The sequence below is a fragment of the Carex rostrata genome, chromosome 7 (assembly GCF_964058835.1).
Source record: "Carex rostrata chromosome 7, lpCarRost1.2, whole genome shotgun sequence".
Lineage (NCBI taxonomy): Eukaryota > Viridiplantae > Streptophyta > Magnoliopsida > Poales > Cyperaceae > Carex > Carex rostrata.
The window spans coordinates 4796012-4818374 of NC_135924.1; the positions used below are offsets into that span (position 1 = coordinate 4796012).

At 33.9% G+C, this 22363-nt stretch overlaps 2 protein-coding genes across 4 annotated transcripts; both read right to left on the reverse strand.

Moving 5' to 3' along the window:
* Positions 1–1664: 1664 nt before the first annotated feature.
* LOC144556517 (putative phospholipid hydroperoxide glutathione peroxidase) lies at positions 1665–3488 on the reverse strand. Its single transcript, XM_078304897.1, has 5 exons — positions 3112–3488; positions 2920–2996; positions 2459–2520; positions 2240–2358; positions 1665–2077 (listed from the first exon to the last, which is right to left on the reverse strand). The coding sequence occupies exons 1-5, from the start codon at positions 3364–3366 to the stop codon at positions 1874–1876; spliced, it is 717 nt and encodes a 238-aa protein (XP_078161023.1). The 5' UTR covers positions 3367–3488; the 3' UTR covers positions 1665–1873.
* Positions 3489–3901: 413 nt separating this feature from the next.
* Positions 3902–7689, reverse strand: LOC144556961 (uncharacterized). 3 transcript variants are annotated; one of them, XM_078305473.1, is made up of 5 exons: positions 7498–7689; positions 6089–6272; positions 5923–5987; positions 5429–5477; positions 3902–4975 (listed from the first exon to the last, which is right to left on the reverse strand). In XM_078305473.1, the coding sequence occupies exon 5, from the start codon at positions 4937–4939 to the stop codon at positions 4160–4162; it is 780 nt and encodes a 259-aa protein (XP_078161599.1). In that variant the 5' UTR covers positions 4940–4975; positions 5429–5477; positions 5923–5987; positions 6089–6272; positions 7498–7689; the 3' UTR covers positions 3902–4159. The 3 variants fall into 3 exon arrangements, with proteins under 3 accessions (XP_078161599.1, XP_078161598.1, XP_078161600.1); XM_078305472.1 differs by lacking the exons at positions 5429–5477; positions 5923–5987; positions 6089–6272 and having other exon boundaries at positions 3902–5294; XM_078305474.1 differs by lacking the exons at positions 5429–5477; positions 5923–5987; positions 6089–6272 and having other exon boundaries at positions 3902–4973; positions 7498–7688.
* Between the last annotated feature and the right edge of the window lie 14674 nt (positions 7690–22363).

The window sequence follows — 22363 nt, forward strand, 5'->3', positions numbered from 1 at the left end:
TTTCCCACAACCCGTTGGCTAAAAATATGTATTTTAAATTAATAATAACAAATATGCATTTCAATTTATTGTTTAAATATATATTGTGAAAACTATCAAATAATTAAGCTACTTTTAATTAGTTATCCCTCAAAATATATTGTGAAAACTATCAATGTTTAATTTGTAAGTATGCAACAGTACTTTCTACAACCTGAGTCATGCACTCAAAATAAATTAACAAACCTATTTGATCTACAACCGAGTCATGCATGTTTTATAATTAAGTACACAATCTCCTTTGAGAAACAAACTTGTATGTAGATTTGCATGGAAATTCTCCATTGGTTGCTATCTCCGGATTGCTCCGCTAGGACACAATAGATAGAGTTGATTGAGTTCAGATGTTGCTTGTACCGATCGATAAGCACGAGAATATTTCTAGAAGAAAGATTTTTTTATTTAATTATTAGTTACAACTATTAGATCAATATATAGCTTTTGATATAGTAATTCCAGTACAACTTGTTGTTGGAATTTAGAGACGTCTAAATTACAATTATAATTTGGACTACGTGTTATATAGTTATATGTTTCATACTGTCATAAATAATGTCTAAGCAAGTCATCAAATTCAGAATACCGTGGTAACGTTAATTAGGCATTGTAAGTATTTTAATTAGGATATGAACCGAAATACGTATAGAATATTCAGGTAATTATTTCTTATTGTTGATGGACCGATTAGATATATTACAATATGGACTCGTGATAAATTAGAATAATAAAATTGACTAGATTAAAATCTGGTCATATTTGGTTTATTTCTAATATGCTTCTGATGTCATTGTACGCAGTCAGGTATTGCACTGGATCTGAATAAAAAGCACAGTGGCCGATTTATGGTGTTCACACAACACAGCATAGTGACATGGGGTTGATGTGAATGGAGAAAATTGCAGGGGTGATGGTACTTACCTGTTTCTTTGTTGCCGGTACGGCTTGCATACCTATGGTTGTAAGTTGTAACGTTGCCTTGGGAAGGCCTCCCCTGTTGCTCTCCTTTGCTAGCCTGATAACCCTGACGTAGGTACCAGTAGTGTCTCTTGGAGATGACAGTAGTCCATCCTTCTTGCTGTAAAGAAGTTTTCAATTTCGCCATGGAAATCGCCCAGTTAACGGGCCTCTTCCCTTGTTTCTTTTTCTACATATATAATTAATAAGAATGTGCATATATTTTATTTGATGACTTATTAGTATTTACTTGCACTCGCACGACATTAATTTCTTCAAAAGTAATGTCATTTGCACAACATGCATGGCGGCCCAAGAGCAGTTTGTATTCTCCGTCAGAATTCAACTTCTGGCGGTACCATCACTTAAAACCAGGTTCTCAATTCGGTGACCACACCCGGAATCACTTCAGCACTCCTCAATCTGCAGCGCTCTCTTCAAATTTGCACCTAACATAACATCTAGAGTTGATTTCATCTAAATTTACACCTGTTCCAAATTTATCTTCTAAAATCTAATGCAGTGGGAGACGTGGTTGTCTTTTGCTGCAATTTACTATATGTTTCACAGTAAATTCCATGTAAAATTGATGGACCAAACCTGTTTAAAACCATCCATAACATAAATTATTCCACACGGAAACCAAACCGACATAATTTTAATATCAGCATGCACAAATCAAATCCCATAGCCACTGAAACAAGTTAGAACAGAAGCAAGGACAAACAACATCTGCTTTACTATAACTAGTTGGCAGCAAAACTTACAAAAAGTATTTCAAGGTTTTTATACGTACAGAAAGTCCATATACCAGTACAGATTCTTATTCAAAGAGAGCTAAAGATAAAAGCAAGGTTTGCTCAGCCGCGCGAGGAGGTGATTAGGCAGTAGTCCCGAGCAGCTTCTTCAGGTCCTTCTCGATGCTGAGAGGAGAGGTGGTCGGAGCGTAGCGGTCTACGACATGTCCTTCCTTGTCAACCAAGAACTTGGAGAAGTTCCACTTGATACCGTCCCCAAAGAGACCACCTTTGCTCGACTTGAGAAATTTGTATATTGGTGCAGTCTTCTCACCATTCACATCAACCTGAAAATATATTAAATGGTCATCTCTTTGGTATTACATAACATATTTACTAATTTAACTTGAAATTGCACTACACTGAGTACATAGATATTTTTTTAGTAATGATCATCGTAAATGAAAACTAGTGCTATCCTCTAGAGGTAGCAATTACTACAAGATCACCTTGTCAAATATCGGGTACTCGGCCTTGAAGCGAGTACAGGCAAATTGCACAATCTCTTCATTGGTTCCTGGTTCTTGTCCACCAAACTGATTGCATGGGAAAGCCAGAATTTCAAAACCTACAATAGTCATTCGATATAAATCAAATTGGGGGGAAATAATTATGCACACCCGATGCAAATCACGCAATAGCCACTATATTAGAGTAACATGAACTACCTTGGTCCTTGTACTTGTCGTATAGCTGGCTTAGCTCTGTGTAGTTAGAGTTGGCCAATCCACTGCAAGTAAAAGTAGCAATTAAGCAGTTAGACATATGAAATCAATCACAATTTAATAACAAAAATAAACAAAAGAAAGGAAAGCCAACATGGCCAACTACTCTATGAAGCATTGACTTCAGTATTGTACAATCAGATATGCTAACAGGACACTCAACACTATAGTAAGTTCAGAGGAATTAAAAATATAAAATATAAAATATAAACGATCGGATTTATTGGACCCTCAAATCTGACAACATGAGCCAAACTGCTCCAAAGTCGAAACCAAACCAAAAGAGCACTACTTCAGTTAAATATCATTGGTCAAATTCTAATTTAGTTGAAGTACGCTAATTACAATGTTATTGGAAGACCCAAAAAAAAGAAAAGGGTTAAACCAAGGATCAATTGCTGTACCACTGCGAAGCAACATTGACAATTAGCAAAACCTTTCCCTTGTACATGCTTAGATCAACATCATTCCCCTTTGCATCCTGGTACAACGATTAAAAGCCAAACAAGATATCAGAGATTTGATCAGATCGCAAAATTACCAGGGACAAAATTGATTAAAATCTAAAAGAAATTTCAATTAGAAAGGAGGCAAACCTTGACAGTAAAATCGTGTACAGAAGTCATCGACTGGCTGGCCATGGAAGCTGATCTGAATGATAAACAAGGGGAGAAAGAGCGGGAGGTATTAATAGGAGAAATCAACGAACGGGAGAGGCACGTGGTGTTGCGCAAGGAATAAGTGGGGATTAAAAATGACTTGGTGGTGGGGTAAGACGAGAGGTGTTTGACGAAATGGCTACAAATACATAGATTGGTGTTTAGGGCAAAGGTGAAGCGAGAAGAGAGCATAGAGCATAGAGATGAATTTATAAAGAAAGAGATGGGGGGAGATTGGATCGGATATGTATGGTATGCTTCCGCGAAAGAGGAAAAAGAAAGAGATGGAATCAGATGGAATTTGGATCTAGTACCGACCAAGTGGGAAATGTGAACGCAACTGGAGGAGGAAGGCGGTTGGTTACATGTCGATGCTTTTTATTTTATTATGACGCGTGGCCACTGTGCTGTGTGAACACCATAAATTCTTACTTTTAAAATCACAAACACGATAACAGTTATCAGACATGGCACCAATCGAGCTCCACATTCTCTTACAGAAGTACCAAACATGACACTGATCAGGCTCCACACTAAGACATGATGTGGTACCAGTATGCTTTACTAGCTGATACCAACTATTATTGGTGATTACAAGATGAAATTGAAAATACATCTAGATGAATGAATAAGCGCTTAGGTGAGCCTGGTACAGGTAAATGCATAGAAATTTCATTAATTATACAATAACAACAACCAAGCCTTTAGTCCCAAACGGGTAAATGCATTGAAGGTCCCACCAAGAAAACAAGATAAAAAGAATAAGAAAAATAACACCCCATTACTAGGTTCTCAACATAATATTGATAACAAAACGTATCATAAGATACCTCAAAAAAAGTCACAATCTCTTGCCTGACCTTAAATAAAACATACGAGCAATCTCAATACAAGCCTCAACAAACCACATCTATCATACCAAGACATAACACCAATAGGTCTATCCACTCTCAAACCATTCAAATAACCGATCGGAGAAGCCATTTCAGAGCCGATGGCTGTGCCGCTTACCCTTCTTGCAACTCGTCTTGTCATCCAATTCACTGTCAGAATCAGACTCTGACTCAGACGACTCTGATGATTCTGACGAGCTGTACCTCTTCCTGTGCCGCTTCCTCTTCTGCTTCTTCCTTCTCCTCCTCTCCTCTGAATCTGAAGAGCTATAACTTGAGCTACTCTCCGACGACTCATCAGTAGCAGTCACCTCTGACTCACTCTCAGTATCAAACACTGATGCCTCACTGTCATCCCTGTCAGAATCGCTAACAGATCGGTGCTTCCTCTTACTCTTCTTCTTATCCTTACCTTTCTCCTTCTTCACACTCTTCACTTTCTCCACATCAGGGTTACCTTCAAATGACACTGAGAAAGTCATTTTGACTTTTGGGTTATTCAAAACCTGTGACCGGGATGGTCGCGAAATGTAGACCCGCTCATTCTTGCATTCATAAGTCCAATGGCCTGGCTGGAAGCACTTCTGGCATTGAGCTGGGGTGGCAGCCACAGAGGTAGTTTTGGTATCTTTCCTCTCACCAAGCCGAACAGCCTTTTCAGTGCTCATGAGGTACATGCGGCGCTTTTGTTCCTTCCTCTCCTGCCACCTGCTCGGGCCTTCTTCTTTCTGACCATAAGCATTGACATTGCGGGCCGCATTGGCAGCAGCTCGCTCGGCCTGGGCCCGACTGAGGCCTTTTGCAGCTGAAAGAGCAGCAGCCTTGATCCGATCAGCTGCCGCCTGAGCTTTCTGATCATCTTTATTCGACATCAATAATTATTGATTGTACCTGTAAGAAGTATCTCTCTAATAAAAGAAAAAGTTGTTAATAGAACTTGATCAATACTACCCTAAGATGGCCATAAATTACTACATAGACATTGCGAAGGCAACTATTTAAAATTGGAATAGGCTCCTCGCCTGCTAAAATATTAAAAAATTATTAGCCACAAAAAAAGTTATTTAATATTTAGATGGATTAGGAAGAAAAGGCTGAATCAATGACAAAAGAGGAAAAAAGGGGCATCACAAACAATAATGGCTTGATTAAGTTGGTATATCCCAGTGCTGGACCTTACTGGCCAGTGGCGAAGCTAGGAATTTTGTTAGGGGTAGGCAAGCATAACTAGGCCTGCAAACGAACCGAACCGAATCGAATCTGCCCAGGTTCGAATTCGAATTCGAAATTAATTTGAATCGAACCCAGTAGAAATCCAAATGAAAGCAAGAAAAACCAGTAAGAAAAAAAGAGATAAAAACCTGTATCCGGCAATCTGGTATGTGAGATTTGAGCTTTCTTTCACTGCACCTGTCCAGTAGTGAAGTACAACACATAGAGATATAAATCTATTAGACTGTTTTTTAGCATCTCTAAAGCACATGTTATTATCTTGATCAACAATATATTCTCAAATCAATTCAATTAAGATTAAAAACTGAAACAAATTTTTAGAAGCTTATTTCTGGTTTTATCAAAACAGTAGCTTGAAGAGATGAAATAAATTCAACTTGGAAATAAATTTGTAACTTATTAAACACTAGACTAAACATTTTGTAATATGTGCAGACAACAACAAATATACTCAATATTTGCAACACCGAATATACTTGACGACTATATTAAGGCTAGTGACGACCAATTTGGAAAACCATACAGAAACTGATACTAGTATATCCGTACAGCACAATAATCAGCATGCAATACACATGGTAATAAATACTAAATTGAGAATTCCTTATAAAATAGAAATTACCAGCAATACTCATAGCATATTGAGTTGAAGGGATTTCATGTTGGGAAGCAATCAACACTGAATATCTATGATAGGTAAAACAAAATTCAGAGATTTTATAAAATTAGCCTCTCAAAAATTACAAAAAACCTAACCTAACCAGCAGTTTTTATATTTACAAACTCACTGGCGTAACAGGAGGAGAGAGCTCCGCGAGTCGGAGGGCTTGGTTAGGTTAGGTTTAAGCGCCAGTCGGAGGAGAAGAGAGAGGCGTAACAGGACTTTGTAACAGAGAGGCGTAAAGGAGAAGAGAGAAGCGCCAGTCGGAGGAGAGAGGAGAGAAAGTCGGCTAGGTCAGGTTAGCGCTGCGCCTGCGAGAAATAACAGGCGTAAATTAAATGGACGGTTCCGATTAATATCGGATAGATTCGCGATCCTGGGTTGAATTCGAATTGAATTAATTTCGAACCAAATTTGAATCAAATTTTTTTCGAATTTTTTGTGCACCCCTAAGCATAACTATATATATAGTTGCAAAAAAAAAAAAAATTAACATAATATAAAATTGCATCATCAATTAAAATAAATAAGAAGTCAAGATAATATAAATGAACATTAATATTTCAACTAAGTCAAAAGTTTATAACAAATATTATTTTACATATCAAAAAATAAGAAATATATTAATGCTACAAAATCAAGTCAATGGAGAAAGCATTGATCTACGGGTCCTCGTATTTTGCCATCGTTGCATAATTCGTTCATCGTCTACCTCATCAAACAACTCACTCTCAATGTAAATAACCAAACAATTATTCAAGATTGATCTCCCATGGAATTCCTTACTCGTTTTTTCACATAATTCATTGTCGAAAATACTCTTTCAAGAAAGTTCTTACAGAAAAAATTAGAGTTACCTAACAAATTGAAAAAGATCTCATACTAAAGGGACTTTAAATCTTACTAAAGAGAATATCCAAAATTACAAAAAGTTTAAGCCAACACCATGTGTTCTCAATAGTTTTACCAGCTCCACACCTTACAAGTTTAATTTACAATATTATTCTACAAGTTTGCTCAGCAGCATGTGCTCCTGTAAGAAAAGAAATAGTACCTTCGACTTGGATTATTTTTCCAAAATACAACAAGGAATATATTCACCAACTTGTAGAAATGCAGATAACTATACAGGCACTTGATGGATACAGGATGAAAAATATTAAATACACAGTAAAAACACTACAGCACTGCCAAATTGCACATGTCAGTTGAAACTTGAAAGTAGAACTCACTCGATCAATCTAATTTGGTACTAATCTCAGATTCTTAACAGGCTATTTTTTCCTTTGATTTGATTGATATCCTTTATTTATTCTCCAATCAAGATGCTAACCAAATTATAACACCAACAACAACCACCTTTGAAAATTCAAAGGGTATTGCAGTACGTATTTTCCAAATTAAAAACCAGCTACTGGAACAGCAGTAAGGTCAAGGATGATTCAATTTTAATAGATTTGAGCTTCTGGTTTTATTATTTAATCTCAAATCTCACAAAGTTTCAAGAACTTTCGTAATTCAGAGAAGGGGATTTACCGAACAGCAGTAGAGGCGGCTAGGATTAGCGAGCACAGGCGGAGGTGGTAACAGACGGTGCGGCGATCAGCGGTAACAGGCGGCGGCGCGGCGCGACGACTCTTTTCTTCGCGCAGGCGAAGGCGACGCAGTGTTTTTTTTTTTTCTTTTTTCTTTTCGCGCGGGCAGAGTGTTAGAGATTTTTCCTTTTTTGATCTGGGCTCTGGGGTAGGCAGACCCAATAATCTGGGGTAGACAAGTTTATAAAAATGTCCGGTCCAAAAAAATAAAAATAAATAAAAATTCAACGGTAAGCCAGTGCCTACCATGCAGTAAGCTAGCTTCGTCACTGAACATCATTCATGATATAAATATATCAAAGAGTGAGTCTATGGTACTATGCATATTACGATTTGGCACTGTACTACGGCTCTATATTCGAGTTTTCAAATTCTAACGGTCAATCCGAATCGTTCATCTTGTTCTTCATATTAATATGTATTTGGAGACCAAATTTTATATTTTTTTTAAAAAGTTTACTATTTTTTTAGATATTTAGAAAATCACTTGATCTGAAAAAATAAATAGTAAAAAAATAGTAAAAAAATTTCAAAAAATGTAAAATTTGGTCTCCAAACACATATTAATATGGAGAACAAGATGATCGGTTCGGATCGACCGTTAGAATTTGAAAACTCAAATATAGAGCCGTAGCACGGTGCCAACCCGTGATATGCATAGTACCATAGACTCACTCTTTCTTATGGTGTTTCTTTGCAAATCTGAAGGAAAAGACTAAATTCACTAAATTTGCAAATCTCATAATAAATTTGATCCATGCAAATCTGAGATTGTACCATAATCTGGTACTGCTACTTATAAACCATTATTTGGTACCATAATCTTTATCTGACTACAGTTTGCATATTATCCGACTTGAATGAATTGTTGGTACAGTTGCTGCAGAGAGAATGCATCTTCACACAAAGATTTGTTTGTTTTCTCTTAGATTTTATCACATAACGATTGATCTATATCTTCTACAAGATAGCATGATTCTTAATGCATGAGATACATTTTGGTGTAGATAAATTGTTTTCTATATGTAAATTTATAGATCTTCGGCCCAACTTATTTCTGTTATTCGGATGTTGGGCCTTGTAACCAATCCAATTCAATAAATGGGCTAGAGGTATAATAAATTTATAGATCTTCGGCCCAACTTATTTCTGTTATTCGGATGTTGGGCCTTGTAACCATCCAATCCAATTCAATAAATGGGCTAGAGGTATAATAAATTTATAGATCTTCGGCCCAACTTATTTCTGTTATTCAGATTTTGGGCCTTGTAACCATCCAGATCTAATCCAATAAATGGGCCCAATTTTTCGGCAATATCAGAATTATTTAATATTCTAACAAAAACTATTCAATTCAATGTATGTTTTCACTTACAAGTAGAGGTTAAAACTATTCAATAAATGAGCTACAGGTATAATATATTTTTGTGAGGAAGGCCAATAGTATTTTTTTTTTTTGTAAAAATTAAAATTTTCAAGGACTGTTTCGCCTCTGTGCACTTACAAACTTCTCAATAATTGGAACAGTGGTAAAACTAAATAAAATCTTTATTTTTCTTTACTAATTAATACTTAACACTTATATATTGTGGATTATTACCATATTGCAAAAGATATTAGAAACTAAAATGAATAAAATTAAATAAGATTGATAATTAGATGATATTCTACTTAAATAATACATATTTGAGTCAACTAGGGTTTCGCCGATTTTTTTAAAAGTACCCATTAAAAAAATTAATTTAATAAAAATAACCAGATCTGAACTGAAATTTTAAAACTACCCAAATCACGGATTTTTTCCGAGACCCATAATTTTTATTCCGAGCCGCGGAAAATATCCGCACCCCGAATTTATTTATTTTTTTTAAGGTGTTTTGATATGTTAACCAGAGGTGCAAAGTTGGGCCAAAAAAACAATATTTTCTTTCTCCAAACTCTAAAAAAAAAAAAATCCGGGCCACGGAAAAAATCCGCGCCCCGGAATAAAAAATTCAGGGCGCGTATATTTTCCGCGGCCCGGAATAAAAATTCGGGGTCGCGGAAAAAATCCGCGATTTGGGTAGTTTTAAAATTTCAGTTCATATCTGGTTATTTTTATTAAATTAATTTTTTTAATGGGTATTTTTAAAAAAATCGGAGGGTTTCGTGTGATTTTATCATTTGCCCCTTTTTCTGTAATTGAAAAGAATAATTAATTAAATGAAGTTAAAGCTTTTAGGTAACAAATCAGTAGTTTAGAAGTTTCAAGTACAAATCCTAGTTGACCATATCAAACAAACAAACAAATAAATTAATGAATACAAGTGCGTTCTGTTTTTATTTTCATTTTTTTTTAATTTTGTGAATCAAACAACACCAGCAACCCACACCTAAATTATTCTGGGAAACAATAATTAAAATTTCTTTAATGTTTCGAAACAAATCTCACCAAATTAATGAACAAAGATTTTAAGAGAGAGGTTTTGGCTTCATGCAGCACACAAATTATAAAATAAAAAAAGCGTTTAATATGACTTGTGCGCTGCATGAAGCCAAAACTGCTCTGTTAGAATATTTACAAAAATTAATCAGTGTCCTACTAACATGACCCATGCAAAATTAGCGGTGCAAACGGATCAGATTGTGGTAAAACCATATCCACATATGCTTTTATCTTTTTGGAACGGATATGAATCACATATTGTTGATATTGTATGAATATAAATATGGATTGGATATTGTATGGATACAAATACGAATTCAATATTAAACAGATACAGATATCTGTTTTTTTATAATAATGAATAACATAATTTTTTTTCTAATATATATTAAACTGTATGTTATATATCTACTATTCAAATACCTAAATACAAATAATTAAAATTTAAAACCATAACTGTATCTGTACGGATATTCAAATATCAGATATTTGGACATCGGATATCCGTATCTAATTTTTGAACACGGATTTAATCACAGACAGATAATTAATATCCGATCCGTTTAATTTGCACTCCTACCCACGCGGCATTATTTCCCCACAAAATCAGTTGACAAATCAAGAAATCAACCACACGTTTACATGTACCAGTATTGTAAATGTCAGAGAAACAGGGAATTAGGTCACCGATGAGATGATTAATTAATTAAAGAAGGAAGAAAAAATGTTGTTAACTTGTTACATGCATGGTCACATGGACTAACGACTTCTAGCCTAACTTTATCTGTATGAATTATAATATTATAAGAGTGAGTCTATGGTACTATGCATATCACGGGTTATTACCGTGCTACGGCTCTATATTCGAGTTTTCAAATTCTAACGGTCGATCCGAACCGTTCATCTTGTTCTCCATATTAATATGTGTTTGGAGACCAAATTTTACATTTTTTGAAATTTTTTTACTATTTTTTTAGATTTATTGAAAATCACTGTTTTTGGATGGTCCAGAATTTTCAGATCAAGTGATTTTCTAAATATCTAAAAAAATAGTAAAAAAATTTCAAAAAATGTAAAATTTGGTCTCCAAACACATATTAATATGGAGAACAAGATGAACGGTTCGGATCGACCGTTGGGATTTGAAAACTCGAATATAGAGCCGTAGCACAGTAACAACCCGTGATATGCATAGTACCATAGACTCACTCATATTATAATACAAGGTCAAATTCCAATATATTTTATTTGGATATGTTTGATCCACTGTTTGTGATATAGCAACATATTATGTAGGTCCGAGAATATTTTACAACGATTTTGACACGTCTAGAAAATAAATAAATTTTCACGTGTTTTCTTTTTTAGAAAACAGCTTTCCCTCGTATTATTAAAATAAGCTACATATATTTTTATAAGATAAAATGAATACTTTATAAATTTAAAATATGTTTTAATAGAAAAATAATATATTATGTATATTTGTGAGTTTTTAAAATTAAGAATGATAAATATAATATTATGAATTTAGAGAAAAAATACATCATTTTGTAACATGAAATTCTTTCTGAGCTATATTGAAATAGATTGGAAATAGTTAACATCTTAAAATTTTTTTTTTTTTGATAAATATAAGATCTTATGAAATCTAGAAATATGATTATATTAGCTAATTAAGAAGAGTAAATTAATTATATTAAATCATAAAGGCTCTTAATAAATATTGCCCGGAAATTAAGTCACAGCGACCTCTAATAAATCATGGTCCATGCATAATTGCATATTAATTATTTTCTTCTTTTATTATATCTGCTAATATACGGTCGTCACAGCTTAAGTGACATCATGTGACAACTACTGGCTGTTAATGCTGTTCACATTATTTGTTAGTTGTAGCAAATTAAGATGAGTCCGAATCTGCTGTAATTCCGGAAGGAATTACAGGGCTCTGAAATTACAATATTAACCGTTCAAATATTTTTTGCACAGATTTCAAAAAAAAAAAAATTCATGCACAAATCTCGAGAAAGACTAACGGTTCGGATTGAGATTACAGGTCCTGTAATTCCCCAAGAATTACAGCAGATTTATTTTCAATTAAGATTGATACAATTTTGACAAGAAAATTAAAAGTTTTTAATTGGACGCTTCCTTCATGACCAAATCACACATTCACACCTACAGGGGTTTCAGGGAAAACAAATTTTATATACCTTTGTGTGTAGCGAATCTCTTTTTTTGTTTTTATATTAGAATGTGTATTTTTTTTTCAGGTATTTGTTAGATGGGGTCCACTATTTTACGATTTTAAATTAACTCAAAAACGGTGTTTATTTGGGATAGTGCAGGATCAGTATTATTTCCGTTTTGAGATTCGTGCAAAGTTAAAAGAACAGTCCGGGTCCACTAATTCTAAAAGATCTGAGTTCCTTATATTAATCACATAGATGTCATGATCTACCAACGGCTTTGATTAATTAAAAGATTAATTTTTGGAATGAATATCAACCCTCGATTAAATATTCTAATTATATAACGTGTAGAACTCTGAATTTAGTTAGACACGTACTCGTTACATGCAAATTGTATCATATTTTTTATTGACCCCAATTTATTTCTACTTTTTAAATATCATTCAAAGAATTTTTGAATTGATTGATAATTGAATGGTCTTATTTTCATTTCTTTTCATTTTATTTATATATCATTTGAGAAATGTTATTTGTCATTTAGTCTAATTTTGTTTATAAAATATGTTATTTTGTATGAGATTTTTTTTGTTTTTTAAAATCAGGTCAACAATTTTTTTCTAAATATTTTTTAAAATGTATTGGATGGCTTGACCTGCAATCACTATTATTTTTTATTTTTTTTAAAAGAACTGTTTTTCAATTTTATAATTGCCTCTGTATTGTAGGGATTTTCATATTTTTAATATATATATATATATATATAGGAATATGCTAGCATGCTATGCATAGCATAGAACCCCTCCATGCAACGGCTTGGATTTCGAGTTTTCCAAATCCTAATGGTCGATCCGAACCGTTCATCTTGTTCTCCATATTAATATGTATTTGGAGACCAAATTTTACATTTGTTGAAAATTTTTTACTATTTTTTTAGATTTATTGAAAATCGCTGTTTTTGTTATGGTCCAGATTTGCTGAAAACAACGTAAGACTCAAAAGTTGAAACATGTGTGAATGCATGAGTCAACTAATTTGTCTAAACTTTTGCTTTAGTTTTGTCAAATGGCGAACTTTTCACAGTGGTACCAATTAACATGACGCGGTATCTGCAACGCTGCTTATTTACTTTTCATTTATTCAAATTCATATTTATTACTTTGTTATTTCTTTGACGCGAATTTGCTTCTCTGAGCAAATGCAAATTCCCACCTGATTTTGTCTCCCCACGTATTTGCACAGCTGTTCTGTTCCCAATTGAAAAATCAAAACTATTTTGCAACCTTTTTTTTTTTTTTTTAAAAGTTCCTTAAAGTGAAGTTTTTTTTTCTACATTCTTCTTGAAAATTTACGTTCTATTTTGTTAAAATGAAAATGTTTTAAAAATAGAGTTTTGACAACTGACTAGTTGTTATTAATAATTTAAAATTATAAATAAAATTTTGAAATTCAAATGAAATTCTTTATGGACATTAAAATAAAAATTAGTAGACTATACCTCCACCTTTCTATATAAAAAAACAAACATATATATATAAATAAAACGTAATCCAACAAATAATAACATAAATGAAGTTCTTAGTAAGATTTAAAAATTATAATATTTATACAATAATATTATATATAATTCAACCCAACATGTTTTAAATAAAAATAAGAACTTTACTCATTGGACACTAATAAATAAAGAAATCTGTTGTAAGCAAATTAAAAGATAGACAAATTCGACGTGCATAATTTATTTTTAAAATTATGGTTGATTCAAAATATAATTTAAAGCTATTGAAAATATTAAGGGGAGATGTAAATTCGATTATATTACATGGTTGAATCGTACCATAGTGACAAATGAATAGTTCGGGTTTGATTCGGCTGAGTCAAACGTTCGTGATTTGGTATGATTCGAGAATGATTCGGTACAACAAGAAAGAGAAAAAAAAAAACCTAAAAAAAAAAATATTTTCTTTTCGCGAATAATTTGTAATTCACGTTTTATTCGAATAAAACGTATCGCAAGTCTTGTCAGTATGGTTCGGACTACAAGTCTACAACCGTTAGATATAATTAGATCCAATACCGTTATATATGGAATAATAAAAAAGGCGAGGGGACAAAAGAATAAATTCACACCGTATAACCTTTTCACATACACGTACTTCACTTTCTGCCGAAATTTTTATTAATAAGAAATATAATAAAAAAATATCCAGATTGGAGAACACTTTTGAATTTTTTCGAGATATAGGGAAAACGTTTTGATTTATCACGGCCTTTGGCCGTTATGACTTATCACGGCCAAGATTAGCACTAATTACCGCACTTATTTAAAAAAAAAAAAAAAAAAATTTCATGCCCGTGATTGATAATCACGGCCAGCATATATGCCATATTAAAATGGACAAACTCAGATCTCATTCTACACGTGTCCAGACAAACTCAGATCTCATTCTACACGGTCAGATATTGCACTGGATTTGAATTCTGGCCGTGATTATCAATCACAGCAAGGAACTCTTTTTTTTTTTTTTTTTTTAATAAGTGCGGTAATTAGTGTTAATCCTGACCGTAATAAGCCATAACGGTCAGAGACCGTGATAAATCAAAACGTTTTTCCTATATCTCGAAAAAAATCAAAAGTGTTCTCTAATCTGGATATTTTTTTAATATATTTCCTATTAATAAAAATTTCGGTCACTTTCTGGTTACCTTCCCTCCAACAACAGCTTAAAAAATAGCAAACAAACTAGGCAGTCTCATCTGCCATCTATCCTTAATCGACAAATTTATTTTATTTTAAGAATTATAAAAAAAAAATTATTTTAATCGACAAACTAGGCAGTCACAAATTTTCTTTTCAATACAAAGAAAGTGGTGAATTCAGATCCTCTCCGGTACCGCAAAAAGGAATCTTTTACAATTAGTTGAGATCCGGATCGTTCTTTTAACTTTGCACGAATCTCAAAGCACAAATAATACTGGCGCAGGGGCCATCCCGAACATGCACCAGCTGAAGATTAATCTGGACCGTTATTATGGTAATTGTAAAAGATTCTTTTTATGGTACCAAGGGAGGATATGGATTCTTTTTTACAGTTCTTTTTTAGCAAGGAATCAGATCTCCTGTCCCCGGGGTGCAGAAAATTCCTGTTCCCAGAGTCACTATGGGGTGAACCCGGTTACTGTTAAAGGGTTTAGGGTTAAAATAGTTTTGGGTTTAGAGTTTAATGGAGGCCCACTCTGCAGTGACTCTGAGAGCAGGAATTTCCTGCCCCCAGGGGGGCAGACGATTCGTTCCCTTTTAGCACAGAGCCATTGAATTATTGGTTCAGTTTTTTTTTTTTTTTTTTTTTTTTTTTTACAATTTGCACACTAACAGTTACATAGTTTGAAATTTTTAAGAGACTAAATTATTTATTCGGTTCCTTTAATTTATGCAGATTTAGAATTTAGGATATCTATATAATAGAGAAAATGGAGGATCTTATATGGTTGTATAGGGATTGATCTATGTTTAGCTCCATAATTTCAAAAATATTAGCTATGTATATTGAAATTTAATTAATTTTGTTTTTTTTTATATAATTTAGTCCCTCTCGTAAATTATCATATGTGTGCTTGTAATCTAGTGATAAAGTTTCAATTTATTAGTGCAGAGACTTGAATTTAAATTCTGACCATGCATTATGCATTTTAATCTTAACATCTCATATCTAAATTTTCTAGTTCTCTTTATGTGACAGTGTTAGTGTAATTCTAGAAATTAAATTAAAGTGGCTGAATCATTAGTTCGGTCCTTTAATTACACCCAAAAAATGCACTTTATCATCTTTTTTTTCCGTAATTAAATTTTTTGTGTTTCTAAAAATAATTTATTTTACATAATGGATGTGCATTATTTGCATGGTGTTTTGATGGTTATAATGGATAATTAAAAGCTAAGTGTAAGTAGGTTTGTAGGTGAACCGAATCTATTGAATAATTATGGCCTGTCATTTCATGCATTAAATGCAACAGCTCAATGACTCGATTGCATTGCGTGACACTGTTCTCTTGCCTCTCAACTGGGGAAAGTATATTGTGCGGATTTTTTCCGTGCGGAGCTGTGTGAAACTTTTAATCTGGTCTGTTCGTTTCGAATCGGACGAACTAGATCAGATCTTGTCCGAATTTTAAAAAAAATCAAAATTTGGTGAACCCTTAATTCAGTCCGTCCGATCCGAAACGAACGGATCAGATTAAATTCATACTAATCTCGGTTTGAACGACTTTTCTAATTTGTTACAAATAATCTCTCATTTAGTTTATTGTCCATGTCTTTTATTTCACAATTCAATTAATTTAATTAATTAATTAAGTAATATTGTTTACTTAGGAAAATGACCATTATATCCTTAATTAGCTTCATATGGTAAAACAAAAAGTATAACATAATATCTTGTAGTTTCCTTCCTAATTAATTATCTTGTTCTTCCTCTTTTTTATTAACTTTACCAGACTGCATCTAACTTTTATATATTCTCTATAGCAAGAAATGTGGTCGCAGTTGAGATTGAGATATATAATTGATGGTTCGGTTAAACTTTGTCTATGGATAACATTGAGATCCATAATTGATGGATATAGGTGTAATAATGTCTAATGAAAATGATATAGTAAAATACTTTTTTTTTTTTTTTACTTACATGTTACTGACAGCTCTATGTGGGAGTTTGATAAAAGATGTGAAAGAAATAAAAGTTTTATTTGTCTTTAGAAGTTGTTTGAATTTTAACAGTGATATGAATAGGGTCAGATGCCTTTTTCGATCCAAATAAATTTCGAAAATATCATATATACTATAAATCTTAAAAAAAATTGTACAAATGTGCTTATGATTAAAATATTTATAAAATTGTTGTCTAATTTATGTAAAAGAAAATGAAAAAGAAAAGGACGGATATTATTTTTTTTATGGGATCAACTATCTCTCAGTCAATTTCCTCTATTTATCCTCTAGTCAATAACTACTCGTGGGGACCGTTAACTAACTGTATTTCATTAATTACTTGAGGGACCACCTAATATTTGAAATATTTTAAACTGACGCATCCAAATATGGATATCTATGCACGCAAGTGTTAATATATAATATATCAAGTATTCATACCTACGATACCAAGTATTTCGAAAAAAAAAAATGAACACATCATACACACGTTTTTAGAGTTGGATTTTTTTCTCCGTTCAATCTCGTTAATATTTCTGAAGATGTGTGAGAAAATTTGCAAATCGAAAACCATAGACGTCTTCTACGTAATTGTTCGCACAGAATATATGCTACAAAGTTTCAGTATAGCAAGCTATACCTTTTAAACCTTTGTTATACTCTGTCAAATCAGATAGCAAGTGCACTATCCTATCGATGAGTATGCTCAGGTATCGATCCACAGGGACGGAAGAAAATGACCGGACTCGTCTTAAAATTACTTGAGATTCTAGAAGTGAGAAAAATTGGTTTGATTTAATCCTAACAATTCTACTGATTTATGACAAGTTTAAAAGACAATAAAAAGAATTAAAGTTGTTTTCAAATGATAAAAAGGCGTTTCCAGGGTTCAGATTTCATTTCTGTTCAGCCCCGAGGCATACGGCCCGTATGGGAATCCATACGGCCCGTAGGGGACCCCGAGTTAATGCTGCAGCTACTGTTTTCTGTGTTGATACTAATGTTTAGGGTTTCTATCGACCAGATCTAGATACCTAACCTCAACTTTCGCATTTTGGCCTAGTACCCGATTACCGGACTCAAATACTTCCCTCTTAGATGCGTTAAACCTCAACTTTCGCATTTTGGCCTAATTTATCTAAGTTACTTGTTGGTTTACTAAAAGTATCCAAGGACTTTCGCCTCAAGGAAAGTTTCACCTTTCGGGTACTCCTTGGTTTAACCCTACTTCATATACTTTATTCGGTTGGATTAAATGTCATAGACTTGGCTCCTAACACTTAGATGTGCGCATTCATCTAACGGGATGACTAATCGATTCAAGCAAGCACAAATAAAGCAATCAAAATACTACTCAACAAAGTAAAAACAAAACATTCAACACAAAATCCAAGTAGCATGCAAACAAAACCAAACTAGAAACTACATCTTAACCCTAGAAACAAAGTAAATTAGCTACTCATGTTCATAAGATAACACAAATAACAGAAAATAAAAGAGTTCATGACAAAACAGTGGAGAAATCCGAAGATCCGTTGCAAACTCGCGTTTTTTTACTTCTCTTCTTGTCCTCCTCCTCTTGTCTTTTGCTCCAAGAAAGCTTGTCCAAGTTCTAGTTGTGTATCCCCTCTTTTTTTGGGGAGGAAATATCTCATTTAATGCCCTGGATCGTGTTAGTTTGAAATAATGTAGAAGTCAATAATACGATAAATTATAATAAAGCTTTGTTCATGAATTGAATGTTTATTTATATATCATTTTGTTGCCTTGAGTATTATTGAATTTACGGATCATTTCGAGTTCATGACTGAAATTGTGAAACTCCATAATATAGATGATATATACTCTTAAAAGGTCACTGACCAAGGTAATTAGCAGGAACACTAATTACCGCGATAAGGTTAGTATGTGGATTAAAAGATGGTTAAGTTTTACAAACCACCTGACACGAGATGTCATTTTAATCACATAGATACATGTTCTAGGAACATGGTATTTGACAGACCCCGAATGAAACATTAAATAGAATTGTGTTCGTGTCATTTATGTTTTCATTCAGTGTCACGTTCTACAGTATGAGGTATTTATCGTTCCCACTGAGAAATATGTATGTGTGATTGTTATCTACCGCTGTCCGTAAAAAGCAGTCATAACGGTAGCTTTTCCATATGTATAGCTTAGCTGAGGAAGTGATAGTTTACCAAGAATACTATTTGTCCCTCGTATCTCTATACGAGCTATAGCATCACTGGGCCCCTTGATAGAGTAAGATTATCTGCTAGCGGTATAATTACAAGAGTAATTATATTTGATAATCTGCTCAAGATCAAGAAAAGATTCAGTTAGCAAGGATGACACACATCTACCTTGAAACTAATCTGATAGCTATGAGACAGAAGAACAGACACAAGTAAATTGTTTACTGGATCGTGATATTGTACAGTACAGCATCATCTGTGTAATTGGATGGTCATGATGTGTTGCCAGACGCCACCCATGATTATAGAAGTTAAAACAGTTTTAACTCTATTTACCAACATAACACAGATCCTATTGGGTCACACCATATAGGAGTTAATCGGAGAATCTTATTGTGATTGATTATAAATTGGTTATGATCAATAGTAAGATGGTTATAATTAATTATACGTGTTATAATTAAATTATAAATGTTATGTAAAATAACAAGCAAAAGCATTGGTTAATTTATAAACGTGTGTGACACGCTGTATAAAAGTTAACCGGTTAATTTATAAATGTGCAGGACACATTGTATAAATTACCGAAACAACAAACCGTAAGAAAAATATATATATAATTGTTCAGAATAATTATACGAATATTATTTGTGTTCGGGCCGAGGCCATTCGGGTCTTTTCAGATTCGTCCTTATCCGCATGACATGTCATCGATCCTATCCAGATGACACGTCATCGATACCGAAACAAACAACCGAAGAAAAATATATATAATTGTTCAGAATAATTATACGAATATTATTTGTATTCGGGCCGAGGGCATTCGGGTCTTTTCAGATTCGTGCTTATCCGCATGACATGTCATCGATCCTATCCAGATGACACGTCATCGATCTTATCCACATGACACCTCACCCCCTATGTGGCATGCCTTGTCATAGGGGTATTTTGGTCTTTTCACACCATTTTAGAGGCTATAAATAGAGGGGTGCATGGAGAGAATAAACAACTAATTTATTCGTACCGTTTCGTGTCGAAACGAATCGGTATTTTCTCTCTTTCTCGGTTTCTCTCCCAAATAGTGTTTCGGTTGAGAAAAGAAAGTTATACGTACTTGACGTATAATCTTGCGGGTTGTTGTGGAGTATATTTACGGGATCGATGAATAGTGTTTTACCGAATTTAGCGGTATGTCAGTTTTGCATATTGATGAAACTGAGCAACTGAAAATTCGTGTTTACGGGTTTTCGTCTTTTTCCCCGTGAATAGTGTTTTTGCAGAATTCCGCGATTTACGGTATTTCTGGCAGAAGAAACAAACCGCTCTCTGGTTAGTCCTGGTGGATAACCGATAGAGGTATCACACGTGTGATACTCCGAGTCGATTCCTTCCCTGGTGAGGCTCTACTCGCTCGGTCTGCATTCCAACTGTGATTTGGAAACAATGTATAAATATGCTATATTAATCTATTTAATTGGTAAGTAGATTAAAGTTTTAGAAATCAATCATGGAGTAGATCTGTAAAGGGATTAAATTGGGTTTTGATGCCAAAGGAATACTGAAGGTGGACCGCCTTGGAAAGTTTCCTGACATACCCCGTTTAATCCTGAGCTTAAGTTGGCTGTAGAAATTTTTGTTCTACGGTCATTCCGCACCTTAAGCCTAAACGGGTTTTGGTTACAGCACCGCCGAAACCCCAACAGTGGTATCAGAGCACAAGGCTCTCCCGCTGATTGATTTTCTAAAAGTTATAACTTATGCAAATTAGGTGCATATACCGCGTATCAGTTTAATTCTTACATTTGCAGCTTAAGTCCAAAACCGATTAGAAATGAGATTTTCTTGGATCGGTTCTACCGACTAAGAAAGTTAAATTAGATTTAAGCTTTCTTTATGCTTTCTTATGAAATGTAAACTTTTACATTTCTTGGATCGGTTTTCCGACCGAGAAAGATAAAATAGGATTTTATGCTTTCTTTATGTTTTCGTTTTCAAAACTTTCAACTGCGTTTGAGTATATCTAAGAATGTGATGAAGCAATAAAGTACCCAAGTAAGAACTGCTAATCTCCACCCGTAAACGACAAGGTTAATGACAAGAAAAGTCTCGGCTTTTCGTCTAACCCTCGTTTACGTGTCCTGATAGCTGGCCCAGAGGGGACTTTGTCACGTTACCAAATTACTCTATGCTTTTGAAATGGCAAAATTTAGTGTAAGTTTTTCGCCTTTTCGAAAACCTTCGGATAAGTAAAGTTCATCGAAGAATGTGATGAAGCAATAAAGTACCTAAGTAAGAGCTGTCATTTCCACACAAGAAAGAGATGGTTCTGTCTAGGAAAGATTGAGTCTAAGCGGTCCTCGTGACCCCAATCTTTCCTGGGAGCCCCTTTCACGTGTCCTAATGGCTGGCCCAAAAGAAACTTTGTCACGTTACCAAATTGCTTTATGGACCGAAAAGAATATCTGATTTTAAAACATATAAATTGTTTATGTGCTTTAAATGGTATAAATAAGAACTGAGCATAGCTGCAAAATAAAGAATTGCTAATTGATAGATTATATACCCGACTTGGTCCCGTATATAAGTAAATTAGATTTACAGCTTAGAGTAAATTAGATTTACTGCTTTAAAATGAAAATGGGTAAAACTAGATTTACCGTCTTTCCAAGGAACCGTGAAAGAAAATTTTCTTTGAAGAAAAATACGAATGTGGGATCACATTTGACATTGTTTCTTTCTGACTTCCTTTCCACGACTGCTTGCTGAAGCATATGAAAGAGGTCTTTTAGGAAAATGTAAATGAGATCATATTCACTATTCTTTCTGTCTGACTTCCTTTCCACGACTGCTTAGTGAAGCATATGAAAGAGGTCTTTGAGGAAGATAGGAATTGGATCACAATCGATATTTTTCTGACAAGCAACTTTCACGTGTCCGTAACGCTGACCAAGGTCAACATTACGAACTGAAAGAAATATACGTGACTCGGTCACATATATAGGTAAATCATATTTACTGCTATCATATAAAAACGTATAGATTAGATTTACCGTTTTTATAAGAATCCATATAAACTACCTCTACAAGATAGACGGTAGCTAAAGTCAGTTACAAGAACTGGCTGCTTAACAAAGCTAAGCGTATCAAAGAGGTACTGATAAGAACATAAACTAATGGAGATCACATTTCGTATTCAAGACTTCCTTTCCACGACTGCTTAATGAAGCATATGAAAGAGGTCGTTATAAAGATACGAATAGAATCACATTTAGTCATTCTTACATATGCTG

What these genes read in the sequence shown, in the direction of transcription:
- LOC144556961 (XM_078305472.1), bottom strand. Translation starts at nt 4,939, where the DNA reads ATGTCGAATAAAGATGATCAGAAAGCTCAGGCGGCAGCTGATCGGATC.
- LOC144556517 (XM_078304897.1), bottom strand. Translation starts at nt 3,366, where the DNA reads ATGCTCTCTTCTCGCTTCACCTTTGCCCTAAACACCAATCTATGTATT. An exon ending in TACACGATTTTACTGTCAAG is followed by an intron (nt 2,997 to 3,111) that starts GTTTGCCTCCTT and finishes TCGTTGTACCAG; the next exon opens with GATGCAAAGGGGAATGATGT. An exon ending in CGACAAGTACAAGGACCAAG is followed by an intron (nt 2,359 to 2,458) that starts GTAGTTCATGTT and finishes TGACTATTGTAG; the next exon opens with GTTTTGAAATTCTGGCTTTC.